Consider the following 22,955-nt stretch of genomic DNA (forward strand, 5'->3'; position numbering starts at 1 on the left):
CGAGAGCAATAACCCTTCCCTTTACCCCTAATGGTAGTTACCTCTTTGAGTAAATCCCACTTCAGCACACAGTGATCACTGCCACCTAGTGGGTCATTTACCTGCAGATTCTTAATGCATGAAGAATCAATACTGATAATCAAATCAAGAGTATTACTCCCTCTAGTTGCCTCCCGAACATGCTGATGTAGAAAACAATCATCCAATAAATCCACAAAAGCCTTGCTAGTGTGTGAGTGACCAGCCCCCAAATTCCAGTCATTATCTGGGAAATTAAAATCTCCCATTATAAGATTCTCTGATTTACTGGCGCACTCTATTTCCCTGCACAATTTCTTATTATACTCATCAGAGTCATTAGGCCTATAGCACACTCCTACTCTCAGTTTTGATCTCCCAATGCTTATGTCACACCAAACTGACTCGACACTGCACTGTCCAGCGACGTCGCTGGACAGTGCAGTGTCGAGTCAGTTGGATTTTATGTGTTTCTCAACTAATAGCATAACCCCTCCTCCCTTCCTATCCTTTCTGTAGATGTTGTACTCCCCAAATTCCAGTTCTGCATTACTTATATCTGTTTGACACCACGTCTCTGATATCCCAACAATATCCACCTTTGACGCTTTGAGCAATACCTCAAATTCATTAAATTTATTTACCAAACTCCTAGCATTGGTGTACATGCAAGTATACATGCACCTGTTCTTTTTCTTAGCTACCCTAACACAACCCATGTGTTTACTTGTACCCCAATGACTCCCAGCAGTCTCTGAAATGTCCTGCATCTTGTTTTCCAGGCTGCTGCTCGTTCCGGTGGGGGCGGTGCGGGAGTCGGTTTTGCCTCTGCCGGTGGCTGCTGTTGGTCTGTTGGTCCTTGTGTCCCCCCAATCTGGTGGTTTTCCGACCCGCCTGGCGCTGCCTCGGTGGCGTCAACGGGCGTTCTTGGACCCTTTCTGTTTGGGTGTGTGTCCTGTCCCTGCAGAGGCGGTCTCTCCTGTTGGCAGGTGCGGACTGGGCTGAGGGGGGGTTCTGCCCCTTGGGCCTTGCGCAGTCTTTCCGGGGCCGAGTTGATTGGCGGGGCTCTCATCGTGTGATCCCTCCTGTCGTGTCTGGGTGGAGTTGCAGACGCTTCGGGTTCAACCCTGGTTCACGGCTTTTTTCCAACAGTGACCTGTATATCATCGTTCTTCTCTTTCTTGGTGACTCTCTCTCTCTCTCTCTCTCTCTCTCTCAGGGTAACTCAGGCTGGTGCAGCATAAGCCTCAGGCTTCCTTGCACCATATGGCTAATAAGATAAGATAAGATGTTTTTTTCGGCTTTGACCCGTTGAATGTTTTTTTCCTGTTTCCATAGGGGGCAATCTCCGGAGTAGGTAGTATGTGGAATGGGCCATTACAATTTGAGCATTTGTGCTGCTCTGCTTTGCAGTCAGAGTGATTGTGCTTGTGTGAACCGCAATTAGCACAAGTGGCTGAACCTCTACACACGTTTTGGGAATGCCCAAATTTTTGGCATTTAAAACAGCATGTTGGGTTAGGAATGTACAATTTTATCTGAAAATTCAGATAGCCTGCTTTGATGGATGTTGGAGGTTTGGGGCTATCAAATGTTAGTATTATATTCCGAGTTGAAACTAGAGCATTGTCTCGTTTTGTGTATATGCGCTTTACGTGCACAATTCCCTGGTCTCGTAATTCATTTTTCAACTCTTCTTCTGAGAGATTTATGAGATCCCACTCAGCTATCACACCCCTAGAGGTGTTTAGAGTAGCATGAGGGGGAGACAATAATCGATAATCCTCCAGAGGATGTTAGTTTTTGGAGCCATTGTGATTGCTGTTCATCTGAGACCTCAACGAGCAAGTCGCCCGATCTCAGATGCTTAGTTGTTTTCGGAGATCCTATTAGATTTTCTAGGTATTTCTGAATTTTAAAAGTAGAGAGACTACCTAGAGACTGTTCTTGAGTCGAATGCAATACAAGGTGCACTGGATGCCTTCTTTGTACACTAAGTTTTTTGACGTTTAGCACTGCATGAGTTAGAGTCTTCTGTCTCATGAGTAGCCATGTTAGGATCCCTATGTCCTGTAGGAGAGATCATTTTGCTCCTTTTAGCCCAGGAAAGATAGCTTTTCTTTCCAGGTTACCGGCCCCACCACGGGGAGGCAGGAGCAGTGCTACAAGGGTAATCAAGCGGCTGAGTTAGTTTGGTTAGTAAGATTAACAAGAAACAGAAAGGTGAATTTCCTTCATGGAACTCTGCCTACTTTTTGTAGATTCAAGGAGGGGAATGCCAGAAGTTTATCAAACTCTAACAGGGAGCTAAGTGATTTTGTAATAACTGAGAGCAAAGTGGAGGAGAAATTGTTGAAGTTAAAGATAAAATAGACACCTGGGACAGATGGAATCTATCCAGTTATACTGAAGGAGGCAGCAAGGGAAGTAAGCAAACCCTTAGCCATAATTATGGAAGCATCTTTAGTCAGGGGAGGTCTTCATAGACTGGAGATGTGCCAATGTATCCCCAATTCACAAAGGGGGGGGGGTGCAAAGGGTGACACAAACAATTATACACCTCTTAGTTTAACTTCTGTTCTGGGGAAAAGAATCTATCCAGTTATACTGAAGGAGGCAGCAAGGGAAGTAAGCAAACCCTTAGCCATAATTATGGAAGCATCTTTAGTCAGGGGAGGTCTTCATAGACTGGAGATGTGCCAATGTATCCCCAATTCACAAAGGGGGGGGTGCAAAGGGTGACACAAACAATTATACACCTCTTAGTTTAACTTCTGTTCTGGGGAAAAGAATCTATCCAGTTATACTGAAGGAGGCAGCAAGGGAAGTAAGCAAACCCTTAGCCATAATTATGGAAGCATCTTTAGTCAGGGGAGGTCTTCATAGACTGGAGATGTGCCAATGTATCCCCAATTCACAAAGGGGGGGGGTGCAAAGGGTTACACAAACAATTATACACCTCTTAGTTTAACTTCTGTTCTGGGGAAAATAATGGAGTACCTGGTTAAAGATGTGATACATGATCACCTAGACAAGACTGCAGTAATAGTTCAGACACAGCATGGGTTTGTTAAGGGGAAGTCTTGTCTGACCAATTTGATTCGATACCACAATGTGGTCACAAAGGAACTGGATGCAAAAAATAACTTTGATATCATATATTTGGATTTCAGGAAAGCTTTTGATACTGTTGCACATGGAAGACTGCTGCACAAATTGGAGTGGTATGGCATTAAGGGCAAGTTGCTGCAATGGATAAAAGGATGGTTGAGGGGGAGACGGTAGAGAGTGGTAATAAATGGACACTGCTCTGTGTGGACTAGTTATTAGTGGAGTTCCCCAGGGCTTGGTGCTAGGCCCATTGTTGTTTTGTGTATTTATCAATGATATCAATGAAGGCATATCAGGTTTAATGTCCAAGTTTGCATATGATACAAAGGTTGGCAGGGGTGTTAGTGACGGTAAAGACAGTATGCTACTGCATAGGCAGATGGGCTGAGAAGTGGGAACTGAACTTTGCATTTGTCATTGACAAATGCAAAGCATATGCATAGTAGTAACCCAAGAGAACCGTACCAGCTGTGTGGTACTACACTCAGGTACAGATTGTTTGCACATGTGTGGGACTTTCCCTTGCAATATATATTTGGTTCACTGTTGTTGATATTATCAAGCTGAAGAAGAGGCACATTACCTCGAAAGCTTCCCATTTTATTTTGTATACAGCACATGTAAATTTTAGCGCTTTTATTTGGTTGTCTTATTTTATTTTATTGTATGCAGTCAGTGACTTTAAATTCTTGTATATATTTATTTATCTTTTCAATTTCTAATTTTGTATCATTTATTTTAGTAAATTGTTTGAAGTTAGATGAAGCCATATTTCCTTACGATATCATGTCCTTATCCTGATGTCCGAGGCCTCTTTCCTAATATTCATTCATCATATGGTTCTGAGATCTATGACAGGGTTAATGTATTGCAAAGGTTATATCTAATGGTAATTTGTTATACACACAACATCTAAGATTCATTCATCGCTGTACGACACCCCAAGTTATTCTTAAAGGATTTCAATATAACCTGCCCTTCTCAGATTTACGTATGCAACGCACATGCCATCAATATGGATTGAATACTTTGAGTATATGTTTTGGAGTTTTGCATCGGAGAGTGCCCAGTTTGACTTTCTTTTATTTTGTTAACTAAAGTGATGTGTGCACAGGCAGTGCATGTTTCAGATAGATATCACCTACAGCAACAGATAAAGTTTCAGGCTTTGATGAATGGTTTCCGTGTGGTAGAAAGGAATATATTGGTCAACACTACACAGTTTGTCTTGAATTTGAATAACAAAGACTAACAATGGACCAACAGCGGATTCTGTCCTTGGAATGAATTCTGCAGTGATTCCGAGAAAAATCCCAGATTACTTAATGTTATGGGGTGAAACTACACTTGCATACATTACAGAGGAGATGGCAATTGCAAGTATGATCAATAGTGGCCTCCAATTTGTCTAAGACACAGAGGACAGCTCCTAATTCTCTGTGTAAAAAAACAGTATCTTGTGATTTTACCAGCTGATAAAGAACATTGCACTGTGATTTTGAATAGAGGGGAATTATGTGCAAAAGGTTTCACTTTACTACAGAACACACAGGTTTACAAGCCTGTTGGTGGTTCATATATTGGAATATTGAAAGTTTTCTGGTTTACCTGCGATTCATAAACCAGGCATTCCACTACACCTCATTGTTATCTGTTACGGCACTCGGATGTATGAACTCTCCAAGTAATTAGCTGATCTGCTTAACCCTCTTATTGATACCACTTATTATCAATATCTTATTGATAATAAGATGGTTAAGCAGATCAGTACTACTGTTAAAAGTAGTACTTATTTTTGGAGGTCATTAGGGGGTTTAATTTTATGGAGAGTGAGATAATGGTTTCTTTTGACGGGGTCTACATGTTCACATCTGTTCTGATTCATTACGCCATTATGTTTGTTTGGCTGTTGTTGAACAGATTCCATGTTGAGGAGCAGAACCTCATTCTCCAATGATGATATATGTCGGGCCTTTAATGTTTGTTTGTCCAACTGTGCTATCGAGTATGGCAGTTCTTTATATAAGCAAATTCAGAGAACTGCTATGGGTGCACTGGTCAGTGTCCCCCCCCCCCATAGCAAATATTACTATGGAGACTTTTTATGTTATTGTTGTTATTTGGTTTTTAGGAGCATTAGCAACTAAGGCCATATTGCTCCGGGGATATGCGGTGGTCATTTCCTGACCTTTCTGCATCCTCCGTATTTGGTGGTCACGGCATGGGCTCGAACTCTGGTCTAATCAAGAAGCATGTGCTACGCACTGCCTCCTGCCCACCTGGCTACGGAGGCACCATGGAGAGATTTTTGAAGAGAACAAATTTTCAGGTTTGCTCACCACCGTCAGTCTCTGTCATGGGTATGTTGATGATGTCTTTGTAGTTGCTCCACGGGGGTCAGAGTCACTGCTTCTCCAGTATCTTAATTCTTTATCTCTGTATATTGATTTTGCTATGGAGATGGTGGTGGACAATGCTCTGCCATTTTTGTATGTTTCAGTTCAATGCGATGGTTGTTTATTGACTTCGGTTTATAAAAAACCCAGGTGCCACAGCCAATTTACAAATTATAATTCTCACATTCCCTGGGGCATCTACACAGCACAGCTACAGCATTGTTTAACTGCACACGCTCACATTGTTTCTATTATTGATAGAGAGACTGAGTAAGCCAGAGTCAGATCGGAGTTATCTAATTGTGGTTATCCCCCTCATTTTTTGGATAGGTTTCAATTGCAAGATAACAGTCCTCACAGAGATTGGGTTGATTCACTGATTGCTACAGCATACATTCCTCACCATCCGGGTGTATCTGCACTCCTTGCCAGGTGCTGTGAAGTTACCTTATTGGTTGTTTATAGCTCCCCGGAAGTTACAATCAATGTTACCCAGTGTGAAATCAGTTGTACCCACGCTACATTGTGTGAGAGTAGTTTATCTTATTACTTGTCCAGATTGTGGGGGGCTGTTGTATTGGGGAATCTAAACGTAGGTTAGTTAGCATTAGCAGAGGTATATGATGCAAGAAAGCAAGCTTATACAGCATCAGTCAAGTTGATCAGATTTCTGAGAACGAGGGAGCTATATGACAAGCTGATTTTGGTGCTTCAGCCGTTGCTGAGCACTACTAGAGTGAGCAGCACTTCCAGTAGTACTCCTGGTCTAATTTTGAGATTCTGGACTATGCTCGTGATATGTGCCATCTCCCATGGTTAGAGGCCCTCCATATAGCAATGGGGGGACACTGACCACCATCAAGCGTAATGCAGAGGCCTGCATCACCCTATTATGGAGGCCACTGTTTTACACCTTAATGGGAGGTGGCAAGTTAACACTAGAGCTGGTAGACATTATAATAGGAATACAGAGTCTGATGATTAACATCTATTTCTCTTACTTCTCTTCCCTCTACTCTTTTTCCTTTCCTTTTCTCCTGCTACACTCAATGGACAGGTATAGATTGTTCGCGCATGTGTGGGAATTCCCTTTTCAATATATATTTGTTTCACTGCCACTGACTTTATCAAGCTGAAGAACAGGCCTGCCACCTTAAAAGCTTCCCATTTTATTTTATATACAGTGCATGTATGTTTAACACTTTTATTTGGTTGTCTTATTTTATATTTTAATTGTTTATAATCTTGTTTTGTTTTATTTTATCCAGTCAGTGATTTTAAATTTTTGTATATATTTATTTATATTTTCAATTTCAAATTTTGTATCATCGTTTATTTTAATAAACCATTTGAAGTCAGAAGAAGCAATATTTCCTTATCATTTTAGTTCACTGTTTAGTTCGTTATCAATGTTCACTGAAGCTTATAATAGTTTTTTAGAGTTTGCTCAATTAGTTTTTGTAGACAGAAAGAGATATTGATAAGTTTATTTGTATTTGGTGTTTTTATCGTACAATGTCAATTTAAATAACTATAAATATAAATAGCAAATATGTACATAGTGAAAATTTTTATGGAAGTTAATGTGTTTAATGTCTAATTTTGTAGAGAATTAGTAGAGATAGTAGAGACCTGCCTCCCTGATGGCAGGGGCAGAAACCTAAACACAAAGTTTAATTATTATTAAATGGTGGAAGGGGCTAAGTGATTTTTATTTATTAATGAGATCAATTTAGAGTATGTATAAATGATGATAATGCACACATGAAAGGCTACTATAAGAACATGAAACTTCTAAGAAATGTGCAGTAGGTTAAATGCAAGTGGCACACCTGCAGAGATTTTAAAGTTATTGGGATCCTTTTAGGTCTGCAATCTGGCCATACAAAATATTGTTTTTTTTTTTTTTTTTTGTGCAAGTGGGACACTCAAGCCAAAACCAATCATTACAATGCCAAGTTTTTGTCAACTCGCATGACTCTTGGACCTGAAAAAAAAAGAAAAAAAAGTATCTGTAAGCCATTAGTTGATCAAACAAACATTTCCCCACAGCTTCACATGAAGTTAGGTCTAGTGATGATTTTGTAAGAGCTACGGATGGAATAGAAATTTCTGAATTTTTGGCATATTAATTCATTGATACCAAAATCAAAGAATGTGTATTTTCAGAACTCAAATTAGAGAGTTACTGAAAGAGTATTAAATCCCATGGAACCGGAAGCTTGGAAATCCTTCAAGAAAGTTGGCAAACATTTTTTGGGTAACAACAGAGCAGACAGCTATAAAATCTTCACTGAAAATTTATTAAAACCCTACTAAAATCTCAGCCTTGAAAAATTTTGACTTCTTCCTACATAACTTTGGACATGTCAGTGATGAAAGTTTTCATCAAGATGTTGTCATCCAGGAGAAATATTATCGAGGAAGGTGAAACAGAGACTCTCCTGATCATTATAAAAGAAAAAGCAAATGAAAAAAGAAACTTGGCTAAATTTTTATGCTGTTTACTGTAATAATTGTTATAATTTCATTAAAAAAAATTCTTCTAAGTGCAACCTGCATTCCTTTCTGAATCTGTGGATTCTAGGCAATCTCTAATTTCAAATTTGGATTCAGTTCATCAAAATCCATGTGCTTTCAAGAGAGGAAAAAAATCAAAAGCTTAAAATTTGATGTCCAGTGTTACTGGAAGGGATAAACAAAGTGAGTAAATTTTTACCTTTTCATTTTTTTTTTTGGTTGATTCTCTATAAGCCTGATTCTTTTATCACTTTTTCACTACTAATACTAATACAAAATAATCAATGGGCATGCACCCTAATAGGAATGAACAAGAATTTGCACAGAGGTAAGAAACTAAGACTGCTTCACTTATACAATTACATAAAGGAATTACTTGAATAGCACGATTTTGATGAAAAAAAATCAGTGCTGAAATCTATCTTATATTAGGAACCAAAATTGATCCGAGAAGTTTAATTATAAAGACTTACATTAAAAGGTGTAGTTGGCCATGCAAAGAATTCTGATCAAATGTCTAATTACCTGATCTAAATAAAATTCCTTCTGTATTTTGCTGGAATTGGATTAATTTAATTTTTTGGTTAAAACTGACATCACTGCACTCTTATTCTTACTTCCCAAGAACTGATCTGTATGCATATTTGTCATTTTTAGTCATTTGTGTTAGCCTAGTTGCCTCCTGGGCTCTTGTCCATATGCAACTAGTTCTCAGCTGTGATTGTATCATAACTTTTTCGAGGTTAGTATGTTAGTCATATTATACAATACAACACAACACAACACGTAAACTTAATAACTCAATGTCAAAAATAAACATGAACAACCATTTGGCTTTGCAGCAGGGACGATGTGTCCATCCCACCATGAGTTACTGTCCCCACCACTGGGGAGGTAGGTTGCCCTATCTGGCAAACCTGTACCCGGCACCTAAAGATGCCTTTTACATGACAAACCTGCTGAACACTACTTTATCAAGACAAAGTTCCACCATAATGGACTGTGAGAGAGAAAGCATCTCTCCCTCCACCCACGCTTGGAGGTGTGAGTAATATGAAAAGTCAAGCACAATGTAAAGGCCGGTCTCTGGCTTTCCACATGAGCATAGGTCTGAGTCTCAGCTGAAGCAACCTAGACTTCAAGCCATGTCCAGTCAGGACACATCACATGGCCAAGCCTAACTGGAGCCAAAGCCTTTGCAGCTCACAGTAAGAACAGAGGGAATGAAGGCATATAGATGACAACCCTTCTCAGAATTAGTCCACTGATTCTGCCATATGGCCTCCAATTCATCGTTGCTCCTTTCCCCCTCAGATGTTAGATTCAAGGCAACTTATGCCGGCCCAACCGGGCACAACTAGACGCCAAAAGCTAGTTGACGAATCTCTCTCTTCAAGGAGTACCATAGGTAAGCCTGGGCTACTAGCAAATCAGCCAGCATTTTACCAACCAATACACATAAAGCTTCAGTAGTCACAGTTCTACAGGCTCGAGTAATGCCAAGAAGAGCAGACCTCTGTGCAGAGAGAAGGAACCAGGGGACATGAGAGTTTTCAACTCTTCATCCCTAAGCTTCAGTCACATATGTCAGGACAGGGACAAAGATATTATCATAAAGGAGGTGGAGGGTTCCTCTTTTAATACCCCAATCCATGCGGATGGCAAGCTGAAACTTGGCATAAGTCTGCATCACCCTCTCCCGCAAGTAATTGCATGTGCCAAAAACATCAGTCTCTCTTCAAGTCACTTTATTAAGTACATAACCTTGTGGACCACCTGAAGAGAGAGAGAGAGAGAGAGATGGCCCCCCCAAAGCAACAAACAGGGGGCTACATCCCCCTCAGCAACACAGCCAGCAACTTATGTGCAAAGACCTATAACTTATGCAATGAGGCCCATGATAACAATCGGATTAAGCAGGCTTATAGTAGTAGTAGTAGTAGTAGTAGTGGCACTTGATGCAAGAAAGCAAGTGTAGGAGCTTATGCAGCATCAGCCAAAAAAAAAAAAAAAAAATCACACTATACCCTCCAATTGCCTGTCCAGTTCCTCCTTAAATTTATTTAACCTATCAACTTCCACAACGACAGATGGAAGTTTGTTCCAGCAATTAACCACCCGCTGGCTAAAGGCAAATTTCCGCACATCTATTCTACATCTATCCTTTCTTAATTTGAACTTATGTCCCCGTAGGTTCGTATTCTGAACAAGTGGGAGGATCCCATCAGAATTCAGCGTGCTCAACCCATTCAGGGCCTTATAGACCTCAATCAGATCACCGCGCAGGTGCCTAGTCTCCAGCCACTGCAATTTGCAGAACTTAAGCCTCTCTTGGTAAGAGGATCCCTTCATTCCCCTCACCAATCGTGTTGCTCTTCTATGCCCGCTCTTCAAGCTCCCTGTGGGAGTTTCCCCACAAGGAACACGAGATCATCAGCATAAGCCACAATCGTAGTTCCTTCAACTTCATACATGACTAGATATTCATCAAATACCAAGTTACACAGATCTGTATGCACAGCTAAACAAATTGGGGGGGGGGACTGAAAATAAAATAATAATACCAACTACAATGCAGGCTTTATTATTATTACTGTTGCTCATGGTATGGAACCTCCCGTCAGGGAGGTTCCATATCATGATAGGTATTGCTACCGAGTACACAGGATGGTTGTTATATCTGGTGTTACTGTTGGTCGAGGAACTCTCTGACTATCCTACAGGTGCTCAGGATTGCTACTTTCTAGAGTTCCTTATAGGTGTTCTCTGGAAGACCTATTGCTGTTAGGCTGTTATGTAGGGTCTTTGGCATTGTACTGGTGGCTGACATGATGATCGGGATTGTTGTTACTTGTTGCATATGCCACATCTCCTTATTATTATAATTATTATTTTGTTGTCACTCTTATATTATTTCTCCCTGATTGGGGGTTCCACATCATAACGAGTATTGCTACCCAAGTACATAGGGTGGTTGTTGTTATGTATATCATCTTGTTATACTCTGGCATGACCACCAGGTCAGTGGAGTTCACAAAAAATCATCAATACAAATATTAATTGTATTTAGTAGTCATAGGCTTGAACCCCAGTCAACTGAAGGAGAACGTGTTACTTCATTCTCATGTTCCTGACCACTTGGCTATGTCAGGCCTGTACAGGTGGTTTATATACAGGGTGTCTCAAATATATTGGTACAAACATTTAGGAGAGGTAGGTAACATCTAAAGGAATGTGAATGGCATAGGAACCCATAACCGGAAACGTCACCATAAGTCAGTAGACGGTGCTGTAGTCACCGCACGAAGAGCATGCATCGATATACGAACTGTGAGCTGGCAGACATGCACCTAGTATATGGATTAGCAGAGGGCAATGGACGAGCTGATCAACGAATTTATGCAGAAAGCTTCCCAGACAGACATGTACTGGACCACAGTTTGTTTGCGCGTGTACATCAAAATTTGTGCGATTATGGGTCAGTTAGAGGTAACAGGAGTAGTGCGGGCAGACCACGTACGATGCAAACTCCTGCCATGAAAGAAAGTGTGTTGAATGCTGTCCAGAATAATCCTGCTACCAGCACATGTGCCATTGCCTCTGCCTTAGGAGTGTCTCGTTGCAGTGTACAGTGTGTCTGGCACAACGATTCCTTACACCCCTTTCATCTCCAAAGGGTTCAGTTACTGCTCCCCAAGATCATCCTGCATAATAATACCAACAGGCGATCAGGTGTGCAGGATGATCTTGGGGGAGCAGTAACTGGCTTTCGGGCAGTAGTTTCTCCAAAAAAAAAAGTGTTCAAGACTTGAATTTTCCAGCCTATGTTTTGTTCATGGATGAGACTTATTTCACTCGGAAAGGTTATTCAATCAGCACAATGCTCATGTGTGGGCTCACGACAACCCACACGGTGTGCGACCCCATACGCCACAACATCGCTTTGCAATCAATGTGTGGGCAGGTATGGTCGGTGACTGCTTAGTCGGCCCATACCTGTTACCATCCCACATGAACTCTGCTAAATATCGGATCTTTCTTGAACAAGTTCTACCGGGGTTACTTGACGATGTTGCAGCAAATGTGAGACGCAACATTTGGTTTCAACGTAATGGGTTGCCTGCCCATTATGAAAGGTGTGTTCGTGACCATTTGAACAGGCGTTTTGGACGTCGATGGATTGGCCGTGGTGGACCGTTGCCTGGCCCCCATGCTCACCTGATTGATCAAGCATTGATTTCTTTCTGTGGGGGGCCTCAAATCTATCGTGTATGAATCGCCTGTGGAGACGGAAATGGATCTTGTGGCGAGACTCGTCTGTGCTGCTGCTGCTACTGTCAAAGAAACTCCAGGTGTGTTCGGCTGTGTCCGCCAATCCATGCTGTGTCGGTGTCACGCATGCATCACGTCTCATGGTGGAACCTTCGAGCATCTGTTGTAACACCATGAAATGCATCCATCTCATACTCCATTGTTAATACTGTCAAATAAATGTTTGCTACTAATTACCGTCTTCTGTCATTTCTGCTTCTTGTGTCTCTGCTACTACTTTCCCGTGACGTTTCCGGTTATGGGTTCCTAGGCGATTCACATTCCTTTAGGCTGACCTGGCTAACCGGGTGGGTAAAGTGCCTACCTGGCAACCGAAAGGTCGCGGGTTCGAATCCCGCCTCGGGCTTGGATCAAAGTACTGCAAAAAAAAACCTTGGTTGTTGTTGTTGTTGTTGTGTTTAACAACACATAGGCTACTTGGGCCATATTGTGTCTTCCTAATGGTGAATATGAAATAACTATATTTTATTATATATCCCTATCCGGTTTAGGAAAGTAAACAGTTCTTTTTTATTAGGATCATCTCCCAGAATCTGAGTTAAATTTATTGATGTCTGCATATTAGTTAACGATTTAAAAGTGTCTAAGCGGATGTTTTGAAAGAGAGGACAGTCCACTAACAAATGACGAATGGTTAGTTGTACTTGACATGATGGACATTGTGGAGCGCTTTCATTAGTTAACAGATACAGGTGAGTGAGATGAGTATGCCCAATCCTGAGCCTTCCTAAGATTGTTTCTTCTCGTCTGCTTTTCTGGAAGCTGGAGGGCCACAGCTTTGGTTCCGGTTTTATTTGGTAGAGTTTATTTCCTGGATAACCTTTCCAGATTAATGACCAGCTGTTATAACATGCTTTACGGATAATGTGTTTGTAATCCGTATATGGAACTTGAAAAGTCTGCGAAATAGTGGTTTCTGGTTGTTTGGCTGCATGATCTGCTCTTTCATTGCCGGATATTCCAGAATGTCCTGGGATCCAGCAGAATGTCACAGTTTGGTTCAATTCCATACAGGCAAGTAACTTAGAATGAATCTGTTTTACTACAGGGTGAGAGGATTTGGTATTAGTATTTATGGCAGAGACAGCACTGAGTGAGTCAGTGAATATTAAAGCAGACGGAATTAGTTGTTCAATAATGTGATCCAGAGCTAAGTTTATAGCATAGAGCTCAGCAGTGAAGATACTGCATTCTATTGGCAATGAGACAGAAGTGCTAAATGTTGGGAAGATTGCAGCAGCACCTACTTGGGTCTCAGTTTTGATCCATCTGTATAGATTTCACATGCGTTTGAATTAGAAAGAGTGTAAGTTGCATGTAACTGTGCGATATTGGAAGGAGACAGCGTGTTCTTTCCCCACTGTTGAAAGTAGTCATCATATATTGCACAGATATTTTCCCAGAGTGGATCTGGTGGTGTTTTGTCCTGAAATATATTGCTGATATCTATGTTCCATGATTGAGCCAGTTCCTTAAATCTAACTGCAGCAGGTCGGTTTTCATTAAGTTTACTGATATAAAATGACTCGCATTCAGTATTGTAGAGACATCTCCAACAAGGATGAGAGGGCAGACTACGGATTTTTGTGGCATACATCAGAAGTAATGATTTTCTGCGAAGATGTAAGGGAGGTTCATGAGCTTCGATGTACAGGCTCTGAACCGGGGAAGTTCTGAATGCGCCTAGAGCGACTCTCAAAGCACAGTGCTGGATGGTGTTTAGTCGTTCTAAAGTACTTTTCCTCGCTGAATCATATACTGGAGAGGCATAGTCCAAGGGAGACCTGATGAGAGCTCTATACAGATGGATGAGGGTATGACGATCAGCACCCCATGACATGGATGACACACACCGGAGGATGTTTAATTTCTTCAAGCAGATGGTACGAAGATAGGCCACATGCGCTTGAAAGTTCAGTTTCCTGTCTAGTATCAGACCAAGGAAACAGATATTGTGAGCAAGAGGAATTGGCACGTTATTTATCTTTAGCTCTGGATCAGGATGAAGTGACCGAAGTTTGCAGAAATGAGTGGTAGTGGTTTTCTGTTCAGCGAGATTATATCCATTTCGTAAGGTCCAGGATTGAATTTTCGTTAAAGCAATTTGTAGCTGTCTTTCGATAGTATTCATGCTTTGCGATTGGCAGGATATAGTGAGATCGTCAGCATACATGTATACTTCAATCATTTTTGGAAGTTCTTCCAAAATATTGTTGATCCTAATTGCAAATAGGGTTGGACTCAATATGGAACCCTGTGGGACACCCTCTTCTTGAATGTGAGATGTTGATAGCATGTTTTTATATCGGACCTGAAATGTATGCAATTTTAAAAAGTTCTGAATTATTAAAGGGAGATGCCCTCTCAGCCCCAACTGATGCATATCTTTAATAATACCATGACGCCATGTGGTGTCAAATGCTTTATGAATATCCAGGTTGACCATCACTAGATGTTGTTTTCTCACGAAAGCATTACGAATGTTTGATTCAATTTTTACAAGTACATCTAGGGTGGACCTGTTTTTACGGAAGCCATATTGGTGATCAGAAAGGAGATTTTGGGAGTCTAGAATCCAGGTGAGCCTCTTATGTACCATCCTTTCAAAGATTTTGCCCAGACAACTTGTCAACGATATCGGTCTGTAATTCTCAACTAGAGAAGGATCTTTGCCTGGTTTTGGAATAGCACAAATATAGGAATGACGCCATGACAGAGGATATGTATTTTCAGAGAAGATCCGGTTATAAAACAGTAATAGTGTGCCGAGATCGGCTTCACACAGATGCTTCAGCATACTGTAGTGAATGCCGTCTGGTCCTGCTGCACTGTTCGGAGATTTGTTCAAAGATTCTCTCAGTTCAGATAGAGTAAACAGCTGGTTATATGGAAGTGAAAGTCTAGTTGCAAAATTAAACTTATGACGTTCTGATTCAGTTTTACTGCGTTGAAAGGAGATCACATAAGAGGAACAGGCAGAAATGTTATAAAAAGATTCGGCTAAAGCATTTGCAATGTCAGTAGGAGAGGATAAGTCCTGCCCATTGCATTGTATTATCGGAGATTGCTGCGGTAGAAATTTCCCATTCAGAGCTTGAATTTTTTTCCAAATGATTCTAGTGTCAGTATTTTTGTTAATAGCTGAGGCAAATTTAATCCAGGAGTCACGTTTTGCTGTCTTCCTAATTTGTCTTGCTTTGGCTCTGAGTTTTTTGTACATAATTAGGTTGGCAGTAGTTGGAAATTTGCGAAACTGGTTCCAGGCACGGTTGTTTTTCTCGTTTCACTTTGGAGCATTCTACATTCCACCATTGAGTTTGGTGTACCCGCTTGCTCTGGTTGGATTTTGGAATGGAAATTTCTGCTGCAGATAATATATGACTTGTAATGTGGTCAGTTACAACATCAATATGATTTTGTTGTACATATAGTTTGTCAAGTAAAACACAAGTTGAATAGTTTTCCCAGTCTGCTTTATGAAAGTTCCAAGAAGTACTGCCTTTAGGACATGATACCGTCTGTGTTTGAATTGTATTGATGATAGGAAAATGGTCACTGTGGAATGGATCATTTAGCACTGACCATTCCATGCTTGGAAAAAGAGATGCTGAACATATTGATAAGTCTATGGCTGATGTACTACCTGTAGGTAGTTGGATGTGAGTTGGAGAGCCAGAATTTAATAGAGTCAGGTTATGGTTATCCAGGAACATTTCTATTAATTGGCCTCTCCTATCCATGATGGGAGATCCCCACAATGGATGGTGACCTTTGAAATCGCCGAGTAAACAGACTGGAGGTGGCAATTGTGTGATAAGGTTGTCAAGTTCAGTCTGGGAGCAAGGATAATTCGGTGGGATATAAATGGATGCAAGGGTTAACGATATTCCCATTGCTATCCGAACCGCTACAACTTCTAAAGAGGTTTGTAGTTGGAGATGTCTTGACGGTATGTTAGTTCTGATAAGAATAGCCACCCCACCACGAGCAGGAGTGTCAGAATCCCTGTCTCGTCTAAACATAGAATAATTTTTAATTTTCAGAGAAACTTGTGGTGATAAAAAGGTTTCCTGTAAACATACACCTATTGCTTTAGTTTGTATTAGTAAATCATTCAAGTCATCTATATTACTGTGTAATCCTCTACAGTTCCATTGAAGGAATTTATTCATTTGCTGGATTTATTGGAGGAAGATTGATCTGACTGTTTTTTCTGGGAAGGTTTCTGTCTGCTTAGTTTCGATTTTTCATTTCTGGGAAATATTGGGCATCCTGTATCCATGGTATCATTCGCATGTAACTCAAGTACTGTCTCTTCATCCTCTGACTGAACCTCCATTTCCATGTTGCTAGTCCTTGGTTTCGATTTCTTCTGGTTTTCAATAGTAGCTGATTTCGTTGTGTCTGGCAAGGTTGAGATAGCATCAGTTGGGATGCTGATTGGGGTGTTGCTGGTCTCACTGACTGTAGTTTTCTTATTATAAGTTAGCGCAGTTTTGGCCCAGGTGGCAAAGGAAATATTCGGTTCGATGGAGACATCTGTTTGGGTTGCAGCTGAGTGGCTATATTTTGTCACCGATGCATATGATCGGCTAGGCATGGTTAGCATTATTTGCTTTCGTGCTTCAGGGTATGTGACTTTATGCTCCACTTTATACTTTTGGATTTTTTTCCCTGTTTTCCAAAGGTCACACGCTTTAGAAAATGCAGGATGGCTTCCTTTACAGTTTGGGCAAGTGGGAGTGGAAGCTGTACAGTCTCCTTGGGAATGCTCCTTGGAGCCGCAAATAGGGCACACAGCATCGCCTTGGCATGCCGTCTGAGAATGGCCGTACTTCTGGCACTTAAAGCAGCGAATGGGATTCGGGATGTAGGGTCGAATCTTGCAGTTTAAGTAACCTGCTTTTACAGAAGATGGGAGATTCGGAGTACTGAATGTCAAAATAATGGACCTGGTTGGTAATAGGTTGCCATCTTTTTTCGTCATAATTCTCCGTGCATGAGTCACTTTTTGTTCGCTAAGCTCTTGAATGATTTCTTCCTCAGACACATTTAGTAAGTCCCATTCACTGATAACTCCTTTAGAGGTGTTCAGAGTGTTATGGGCTGTTACTAACACAGGAATATTGTTAAAAGTTGTTAATTTTAACAATTTTTCTGAGTGATTTGGCTTAGAAGCTTCAATTAGAAGGTCTCCGGATTGGAGACGTTTAACCATTTTGGGAGATCCAACAACCGATTCTAAACATTTCTGTATTAGGAAAGGCGATAGCTTGCCAATAGGTTGTGTGGATAGGGAATGCATTATCAGAAATGCTGGCATGTCTGTTTGTTTTTCTGTCCGTAGTCTCTTCGGATGATTCAAGTCATGCTCTGAATCAGAGTTGACGGGTCTGGAGCCCGCGGGCTCTAGCGATGGATATGCATCGCAATCCATCGCTGCTCCTTTTAGCCCCGGAAGAGGGAATTCCTTCTCCCAGGTTACCGACCCCGCCACGTGGAGGCAGGAGCGGTGCCAACCAGTGACCAAGCGATCAGCAGAAGAGGAGAGCAGTACGTTGCTAGCGATAGCAGTAACGTTGCAAGCGGGGTTAGCAGTAACGTTGCTAGCGGTGAAGCAGTGACGTTGCTCAGCGAGGGAAGCAGTAACGTTGCGAGCGGTGGAGGGATTATTAAAGCACTAGTACTCGCCCTAGGAAAAATCGCTAGAAAATCGCACTAGAAAGATCGCTTGGGAACTATCGCTTGGCACTCGGGGCCAAAAAAAAAACCTTGGGAGGTGCACTATGGCCACAGAAGCCGATGCGCCAATAACTACCAAAAAAAAAAAAAAAAAAAAAAAAAAAACATTCCTTTAGATGCTACCTATCTCCCCTAAATGTTTGTACCAATATTTTTGCGACACCCTGTATAGGCAAAATCGAGCATTGCTAGCAGTCATGGATAATGAATTGTAATTAACACAACTGGCCAAAAAAAAAAAAAAAAAAAATTTCTGAATTACCCTGAGAGAGAGAGAGAGAGAGACGGAATCACCAAGAAAGAGAAGAAGATGATATCAAGCTCAGGACCCTAGGTGTGCCAAGCCCAAACCAGATGTGAGCTCCTGGGGTTGTCTGGTGTTACCGTTGGTCGAGGATCGCTCTGACTATTCTACAGGTGTTCAGGATTGCGACTTTCTGGAGTTTGTTATAGACCTTAACACTATAGGTGTTTGCTGGCACCTATGGTGTTAAGGTCTTTGGCACTATACTGGTGGTTGACAAAATGATCGGGATGGTTGTTACTTCTTAAATATGGCACATCTCTTTGATCTCCTGTCTTAGGTTCGTATACTTGCCGATTTTTTCCTCATGGGTTTTCTTGTGGTTGCCAGTGTTGGGCACCGCTATGCCAATCAGATAGGTAGCTTTTTCCTTCTTGTCCACAAGGGTTATGTCTGGTCGGTCTGTTGTGTATGACTGTCTTATCCATTATTATGGCGCAGTCCCAGTACAGCTTGTGGGTTGGAGTTTCTAGTACTGGCTGGGGTTCATACTTGTAGTATGGTACACTTTCTTCGAACTGCTATTTCCTTGCTATCTGGCTGTGCCTATGAGTTTACTCAGTCTGGGTTTACTATGAGTTTACTCAGTCAACACATCACTGCCTTGCATCCTGCAGTGATGTGTTGGATCGTTTCTGAGGCCAGGTGGCATCATCGACATGTGCCATCTGACACTCTGGGCTCCTTGGTGATGTATTTTCTATAGTCTCTGGTGTTGATTACATAGCGTTGGATGGCGAGCATGAATCCTTCGATCTCGGGGAAGAGTTTCCCACTCGTGAGCCATGCATTGGAGGCAATTTTATCTATGTGATCTTGATGGAGATCACTGTAGTGTTTGCCCTGGAGTGTCTTCTTTGCCCATCTTTCTAGTTTCAATTGTGCCATCTGGGTGGGAGGGGACTCATCGCTTAGGTTGAGTGGGGTATACTGCTTTTCTATCATTCTTATGGCTTGGTAGATTGCTGCTGTGTGTTTCTGGAAGTAATCCTTTAGATTAGCAATCGCTGTTTTGTTGCTTGATGAGGTCTATCAGGCCCCTTCCTCCTCCTTTCCGAGCTATTGTCGGTCTCTCCAAGGCTGACTGGGTGATGGTGGCTCTTGGTCATCCTTGTCTTTCTCTTGATATCATCCAGCTCTACGTTAGTCCAATCTATGATGCCAAAGAAGTATGTTAGCACTAGGGCTATATACGTGTTTATGGCTTTGACTGTGTTCCCTCCATTCAGCTTTGTTTTCAGCAGGCTTCTGAGTCTCTGCTGGTATTTTTCGGTCAGGCAGGCCTTGATTTCCTTGTGCCCTAACCTGCATCATCTCCAGGTATTTATAATTCTCTCCCTCTGTTTATGGCTTCGATCTCTTTACCAATCTGCAGCTGGTAGTTTGGGGCCAACTAATTTTCCCTGATGCAATCCTTGCATTTGTCTAGACCAAATTCCATCCTGATATCATTGCTGAATTCTTCAGTGATCTTTAGAGTTGCTGGAGTTGCTTCTCGGTTGCTGCATAGAGCTTGATGTCATCCATGTACATCAGGTGGATGAGGGTGTACAGGTTCTTCCTTCCTTCCTTCCTCCTTCGAGGTTATATCCGTACATGCTGCTGTTGAGTATGGTGGATAGCAGGTTAAGTGCTAGACAGAAAGTGGGCTCAGGGCATATTCCTGAAAGATTCCTCTCCTGATGGGGATTAGTCTGGTTGTGATGTTCTCGACTTTAATTGTGGTACTCCATTTTGCCATCATTGCTCCCAGGAAGGTTTTCACTATAGGATTGACTTTGTAGATGTCCAGAATCTGTATTAGCCAGCTATGGGGCATGGAGTCAAAGGCCTTGTAGTAACTGATGTAGGCTGTGTACAGGTTGTGGCACTTCTTGTAGGCTTGCTCTATAACTGTGGCATCTATGGTTAATTGCTCCTTGCATCCTTTCTGCTATTCAGCTGGCTCTCCGCCGACCGGGCTAGCCGAGTGGGTAAAGTACCTGCCCGGCAACCCAAAGGTCGCGGGTTCGATTCCCGCCTCGGGCTTGGATCAAAGTACTGCAAAAACCTTGGGAGGTGCAATATGGCCACAGAAGCCGATGCACCAACAACTACCAAAAAAAAAAAAAAAAATACCAGCTGGTCTGATATCTTCTTAGTTATGCAGCTGGTCAGGATCTTGTACATCACTGGAGGTACAGGTGATTGGCCTGTATTTCGCCGGGTTTCTTTTATCTTTGTCTTTAGACTTCAGATATGATTCCTTGAATGAGAAACTTCAGGATTGTCCACTAGGTGCCTTATCATTCAGGTGAACTGCTCGGCCAGTTGCTTGTGTGTGCAAGTGAGCTTCTTGTACCAGCAGTTGTGGACGTTATGTATTCCTCGGGTTCGCCAGTTGTGAGACTTCCTGATCAACTGTTTTTACTTCTTCCTCTCGAATATCCCACTCTCTCATCTCTTGTATGTCCTTGGTTTTCTTCCATTCTAGTTCTATCCAGGGGGCTCGGCTGTTATGTCTTACTTCCCTGCTTCATATGTTGTCCCAGAACTCCTCAGTCATCTTCTACTCAGGTGGTTCGTTCCCTTCTTATCAGTCTTCTCCAAGACTCCTGTAGAAGGTTCTTTGGTCCTCATCAAACATTTGGTTGTTTGTTTTCCTCTGGGAGCTCTCTTTGTATCGCCATAGTCTCTTGATGAGTGCGAAGAGGTTCTGCTTCAGTGGGTCCAAGTATTCTCCTATTCTCTGATTTTGTTTGGTCTCGTGTTTGCTGTGAACACTGTCTCTCTTGAGGATGCGCTTCACTTTTCCAATCAATTATTATTATTATTATTACAGCCAAACTAATATTGAAAGGAAAGATCTTTGGCCATATGGCTCAGGAAGTGTATCACGACATTAAACAATTTCTGTGTGCAGTCTGATTTTCTGCATTACGTGCCAGATTTGGCCCCAACTTCTATTCCTTTAATGAATTGAAAAATTGAGCGGAAAAAAAAAAAAAAAAAATCAACACTGGTGGACTCCAGAAACATTTTCAACAATGTATAACTAATTAAATGAAGTATAGAAGTTCATCTGAAACCTACTACTTTTTTTTTTTTTTTTATCTCACTTTACCAATAAAGGTATTTATATTATAAAAATATAGTTTACATTATAAAATAATATAATGATAGTTTTGAGATGATTTAAAGTTGATCTGCTAAAAATATATAAGATTTAAAATTACTTGGATATAATATTTCTTTCTATAATATATATATTTTTTTCTATAAGGTACATTTGTGAATTAAATTCAGTAAATTAATTTGGCAAATAATGCTCATTCTCAAATTAAATTTCTTAATTTTAAATTCTTTACCTGCTCCACCACCATCCTTTAGTATTATTAAACCATGGATTCAACTGCAGCTCATCTATAATTTTAAATAAATTGATCAGACTATCATCATCTGTCTTTAACATGTATGAGAATTTATATTTTTCTGATAGCCTAAAAAATAATAAGGATAGAGCATTAATGAAATATTTAATTAAAAATTCAGAAAAGCAATTGTAACATTTTTAATATTCTTAATTTTTACAGAATTTAGTGTCATCAACCCACACACAGTTTGTATTTATTTTATATTTTGATGAAAACATAATAAAAACTTGCTTAATAAAAACATAATAAAAACTCAGAAATTAGGGGCAAAATCAAAATTGTATCTGCAATTGGAGAGGCAAAATCAAAATTATGGATGAATAAATGAAATTTATTTCAAAGAGAATACATGATTTCAATGCACAAGGTAGTTATAAATACAGTTACATCCCACATGATCCGTATAAGGCTAAGCAACAATAAGCATCGAGTCAAAACCTAATCAAAGGAATTGCTTATTGATTCAGCAATTCTTTTAATTTTCTCCTGGAAAAAAGAATACACATAAAAAAAAACTTTAATAATCTATAAAACTCTACTGCTATAGGAAAATTTATTTATGGCTTAGTACCTGCAGCATTTATGTTAGTTGTTAAAACTACATTCTTATAATCTTTTATACATATCTATTTATTTATCTAAGATAAAAGTTATTTTCTCAAGTGTTTTTTTGCTAATTTTTCTGCATTCTGCTTTGATGCTATTTTTCAATTGTTTGAGTGGCAAACATTTGTTTTGGTAAGCAACCAACTTCAAATATCCCTACAGAAAACTCATGATACTAGGATATTCACTCATGATGTTCTATTCATCTACTCCCAATGTTCTCATCCAATGACTCTCAGCATGTGCAAGCAAAATGAGGGTTTGCACCTAGTTGGAACTAAAAAGAAATTTATTTTTACATTTTTATTGAATAAAAACATAAAAAATTGTCTGCTAGAAGTGCTCGTAAGACTTTTCATTGTACCCCGAACACACACTGAATTGTGACACCCACCCAATACTGTATTGGGCTACCATTCGCACAGCTAACAGTCACTATTTGCCTAGGCATTGATTCCACTAGATGTCTGAAAGACATCCATAGGGATTTACAGCCATGCTGCTTGCAAGGCT

General features: G+C 40.8%; 1 protein-coding gene across 1 annotated transcript in view; it reads right to left on the minus strand.

The window, feature by feature from the left end:
- LOC150084626 (UDP-GalNAc:beta-1,3-N-acetylgalactosaminyltransferase 2-like) overlaps positions 1 to 22,955 on the minus strand; it is a 185,834-nt gene that overhangs the window by 37,309 nt on the left and 125,570 nt on the right. The window contains exon 9 of the mRNA XM_090375365.1: positions 21,771 to 21,902. Coding sequence (XP_090231491.1) covers positions 21,771 to 21,902 — 132 coding nt within the window. The remainder of the gene's footprint in view (positions 1 to 21,770; positions 21,903 to 22,955) is intronic.

This window comes from Mastigoproctus giganteus, chromosome 6 (assembly GCF_048544385.1).
Source record: "Mastigoproctus giganteus isolate SK-2022 chromosome 6, ASM4854438v1, whole genome shotgun sequence".
Classification (NCBI taxonomy): Eukaryota; Metazoa; Arthropoda; class Arachnida; order Uropygi; family Thelyphonidae; genus Mastigoproctus; species Mastigoproctus giganteus.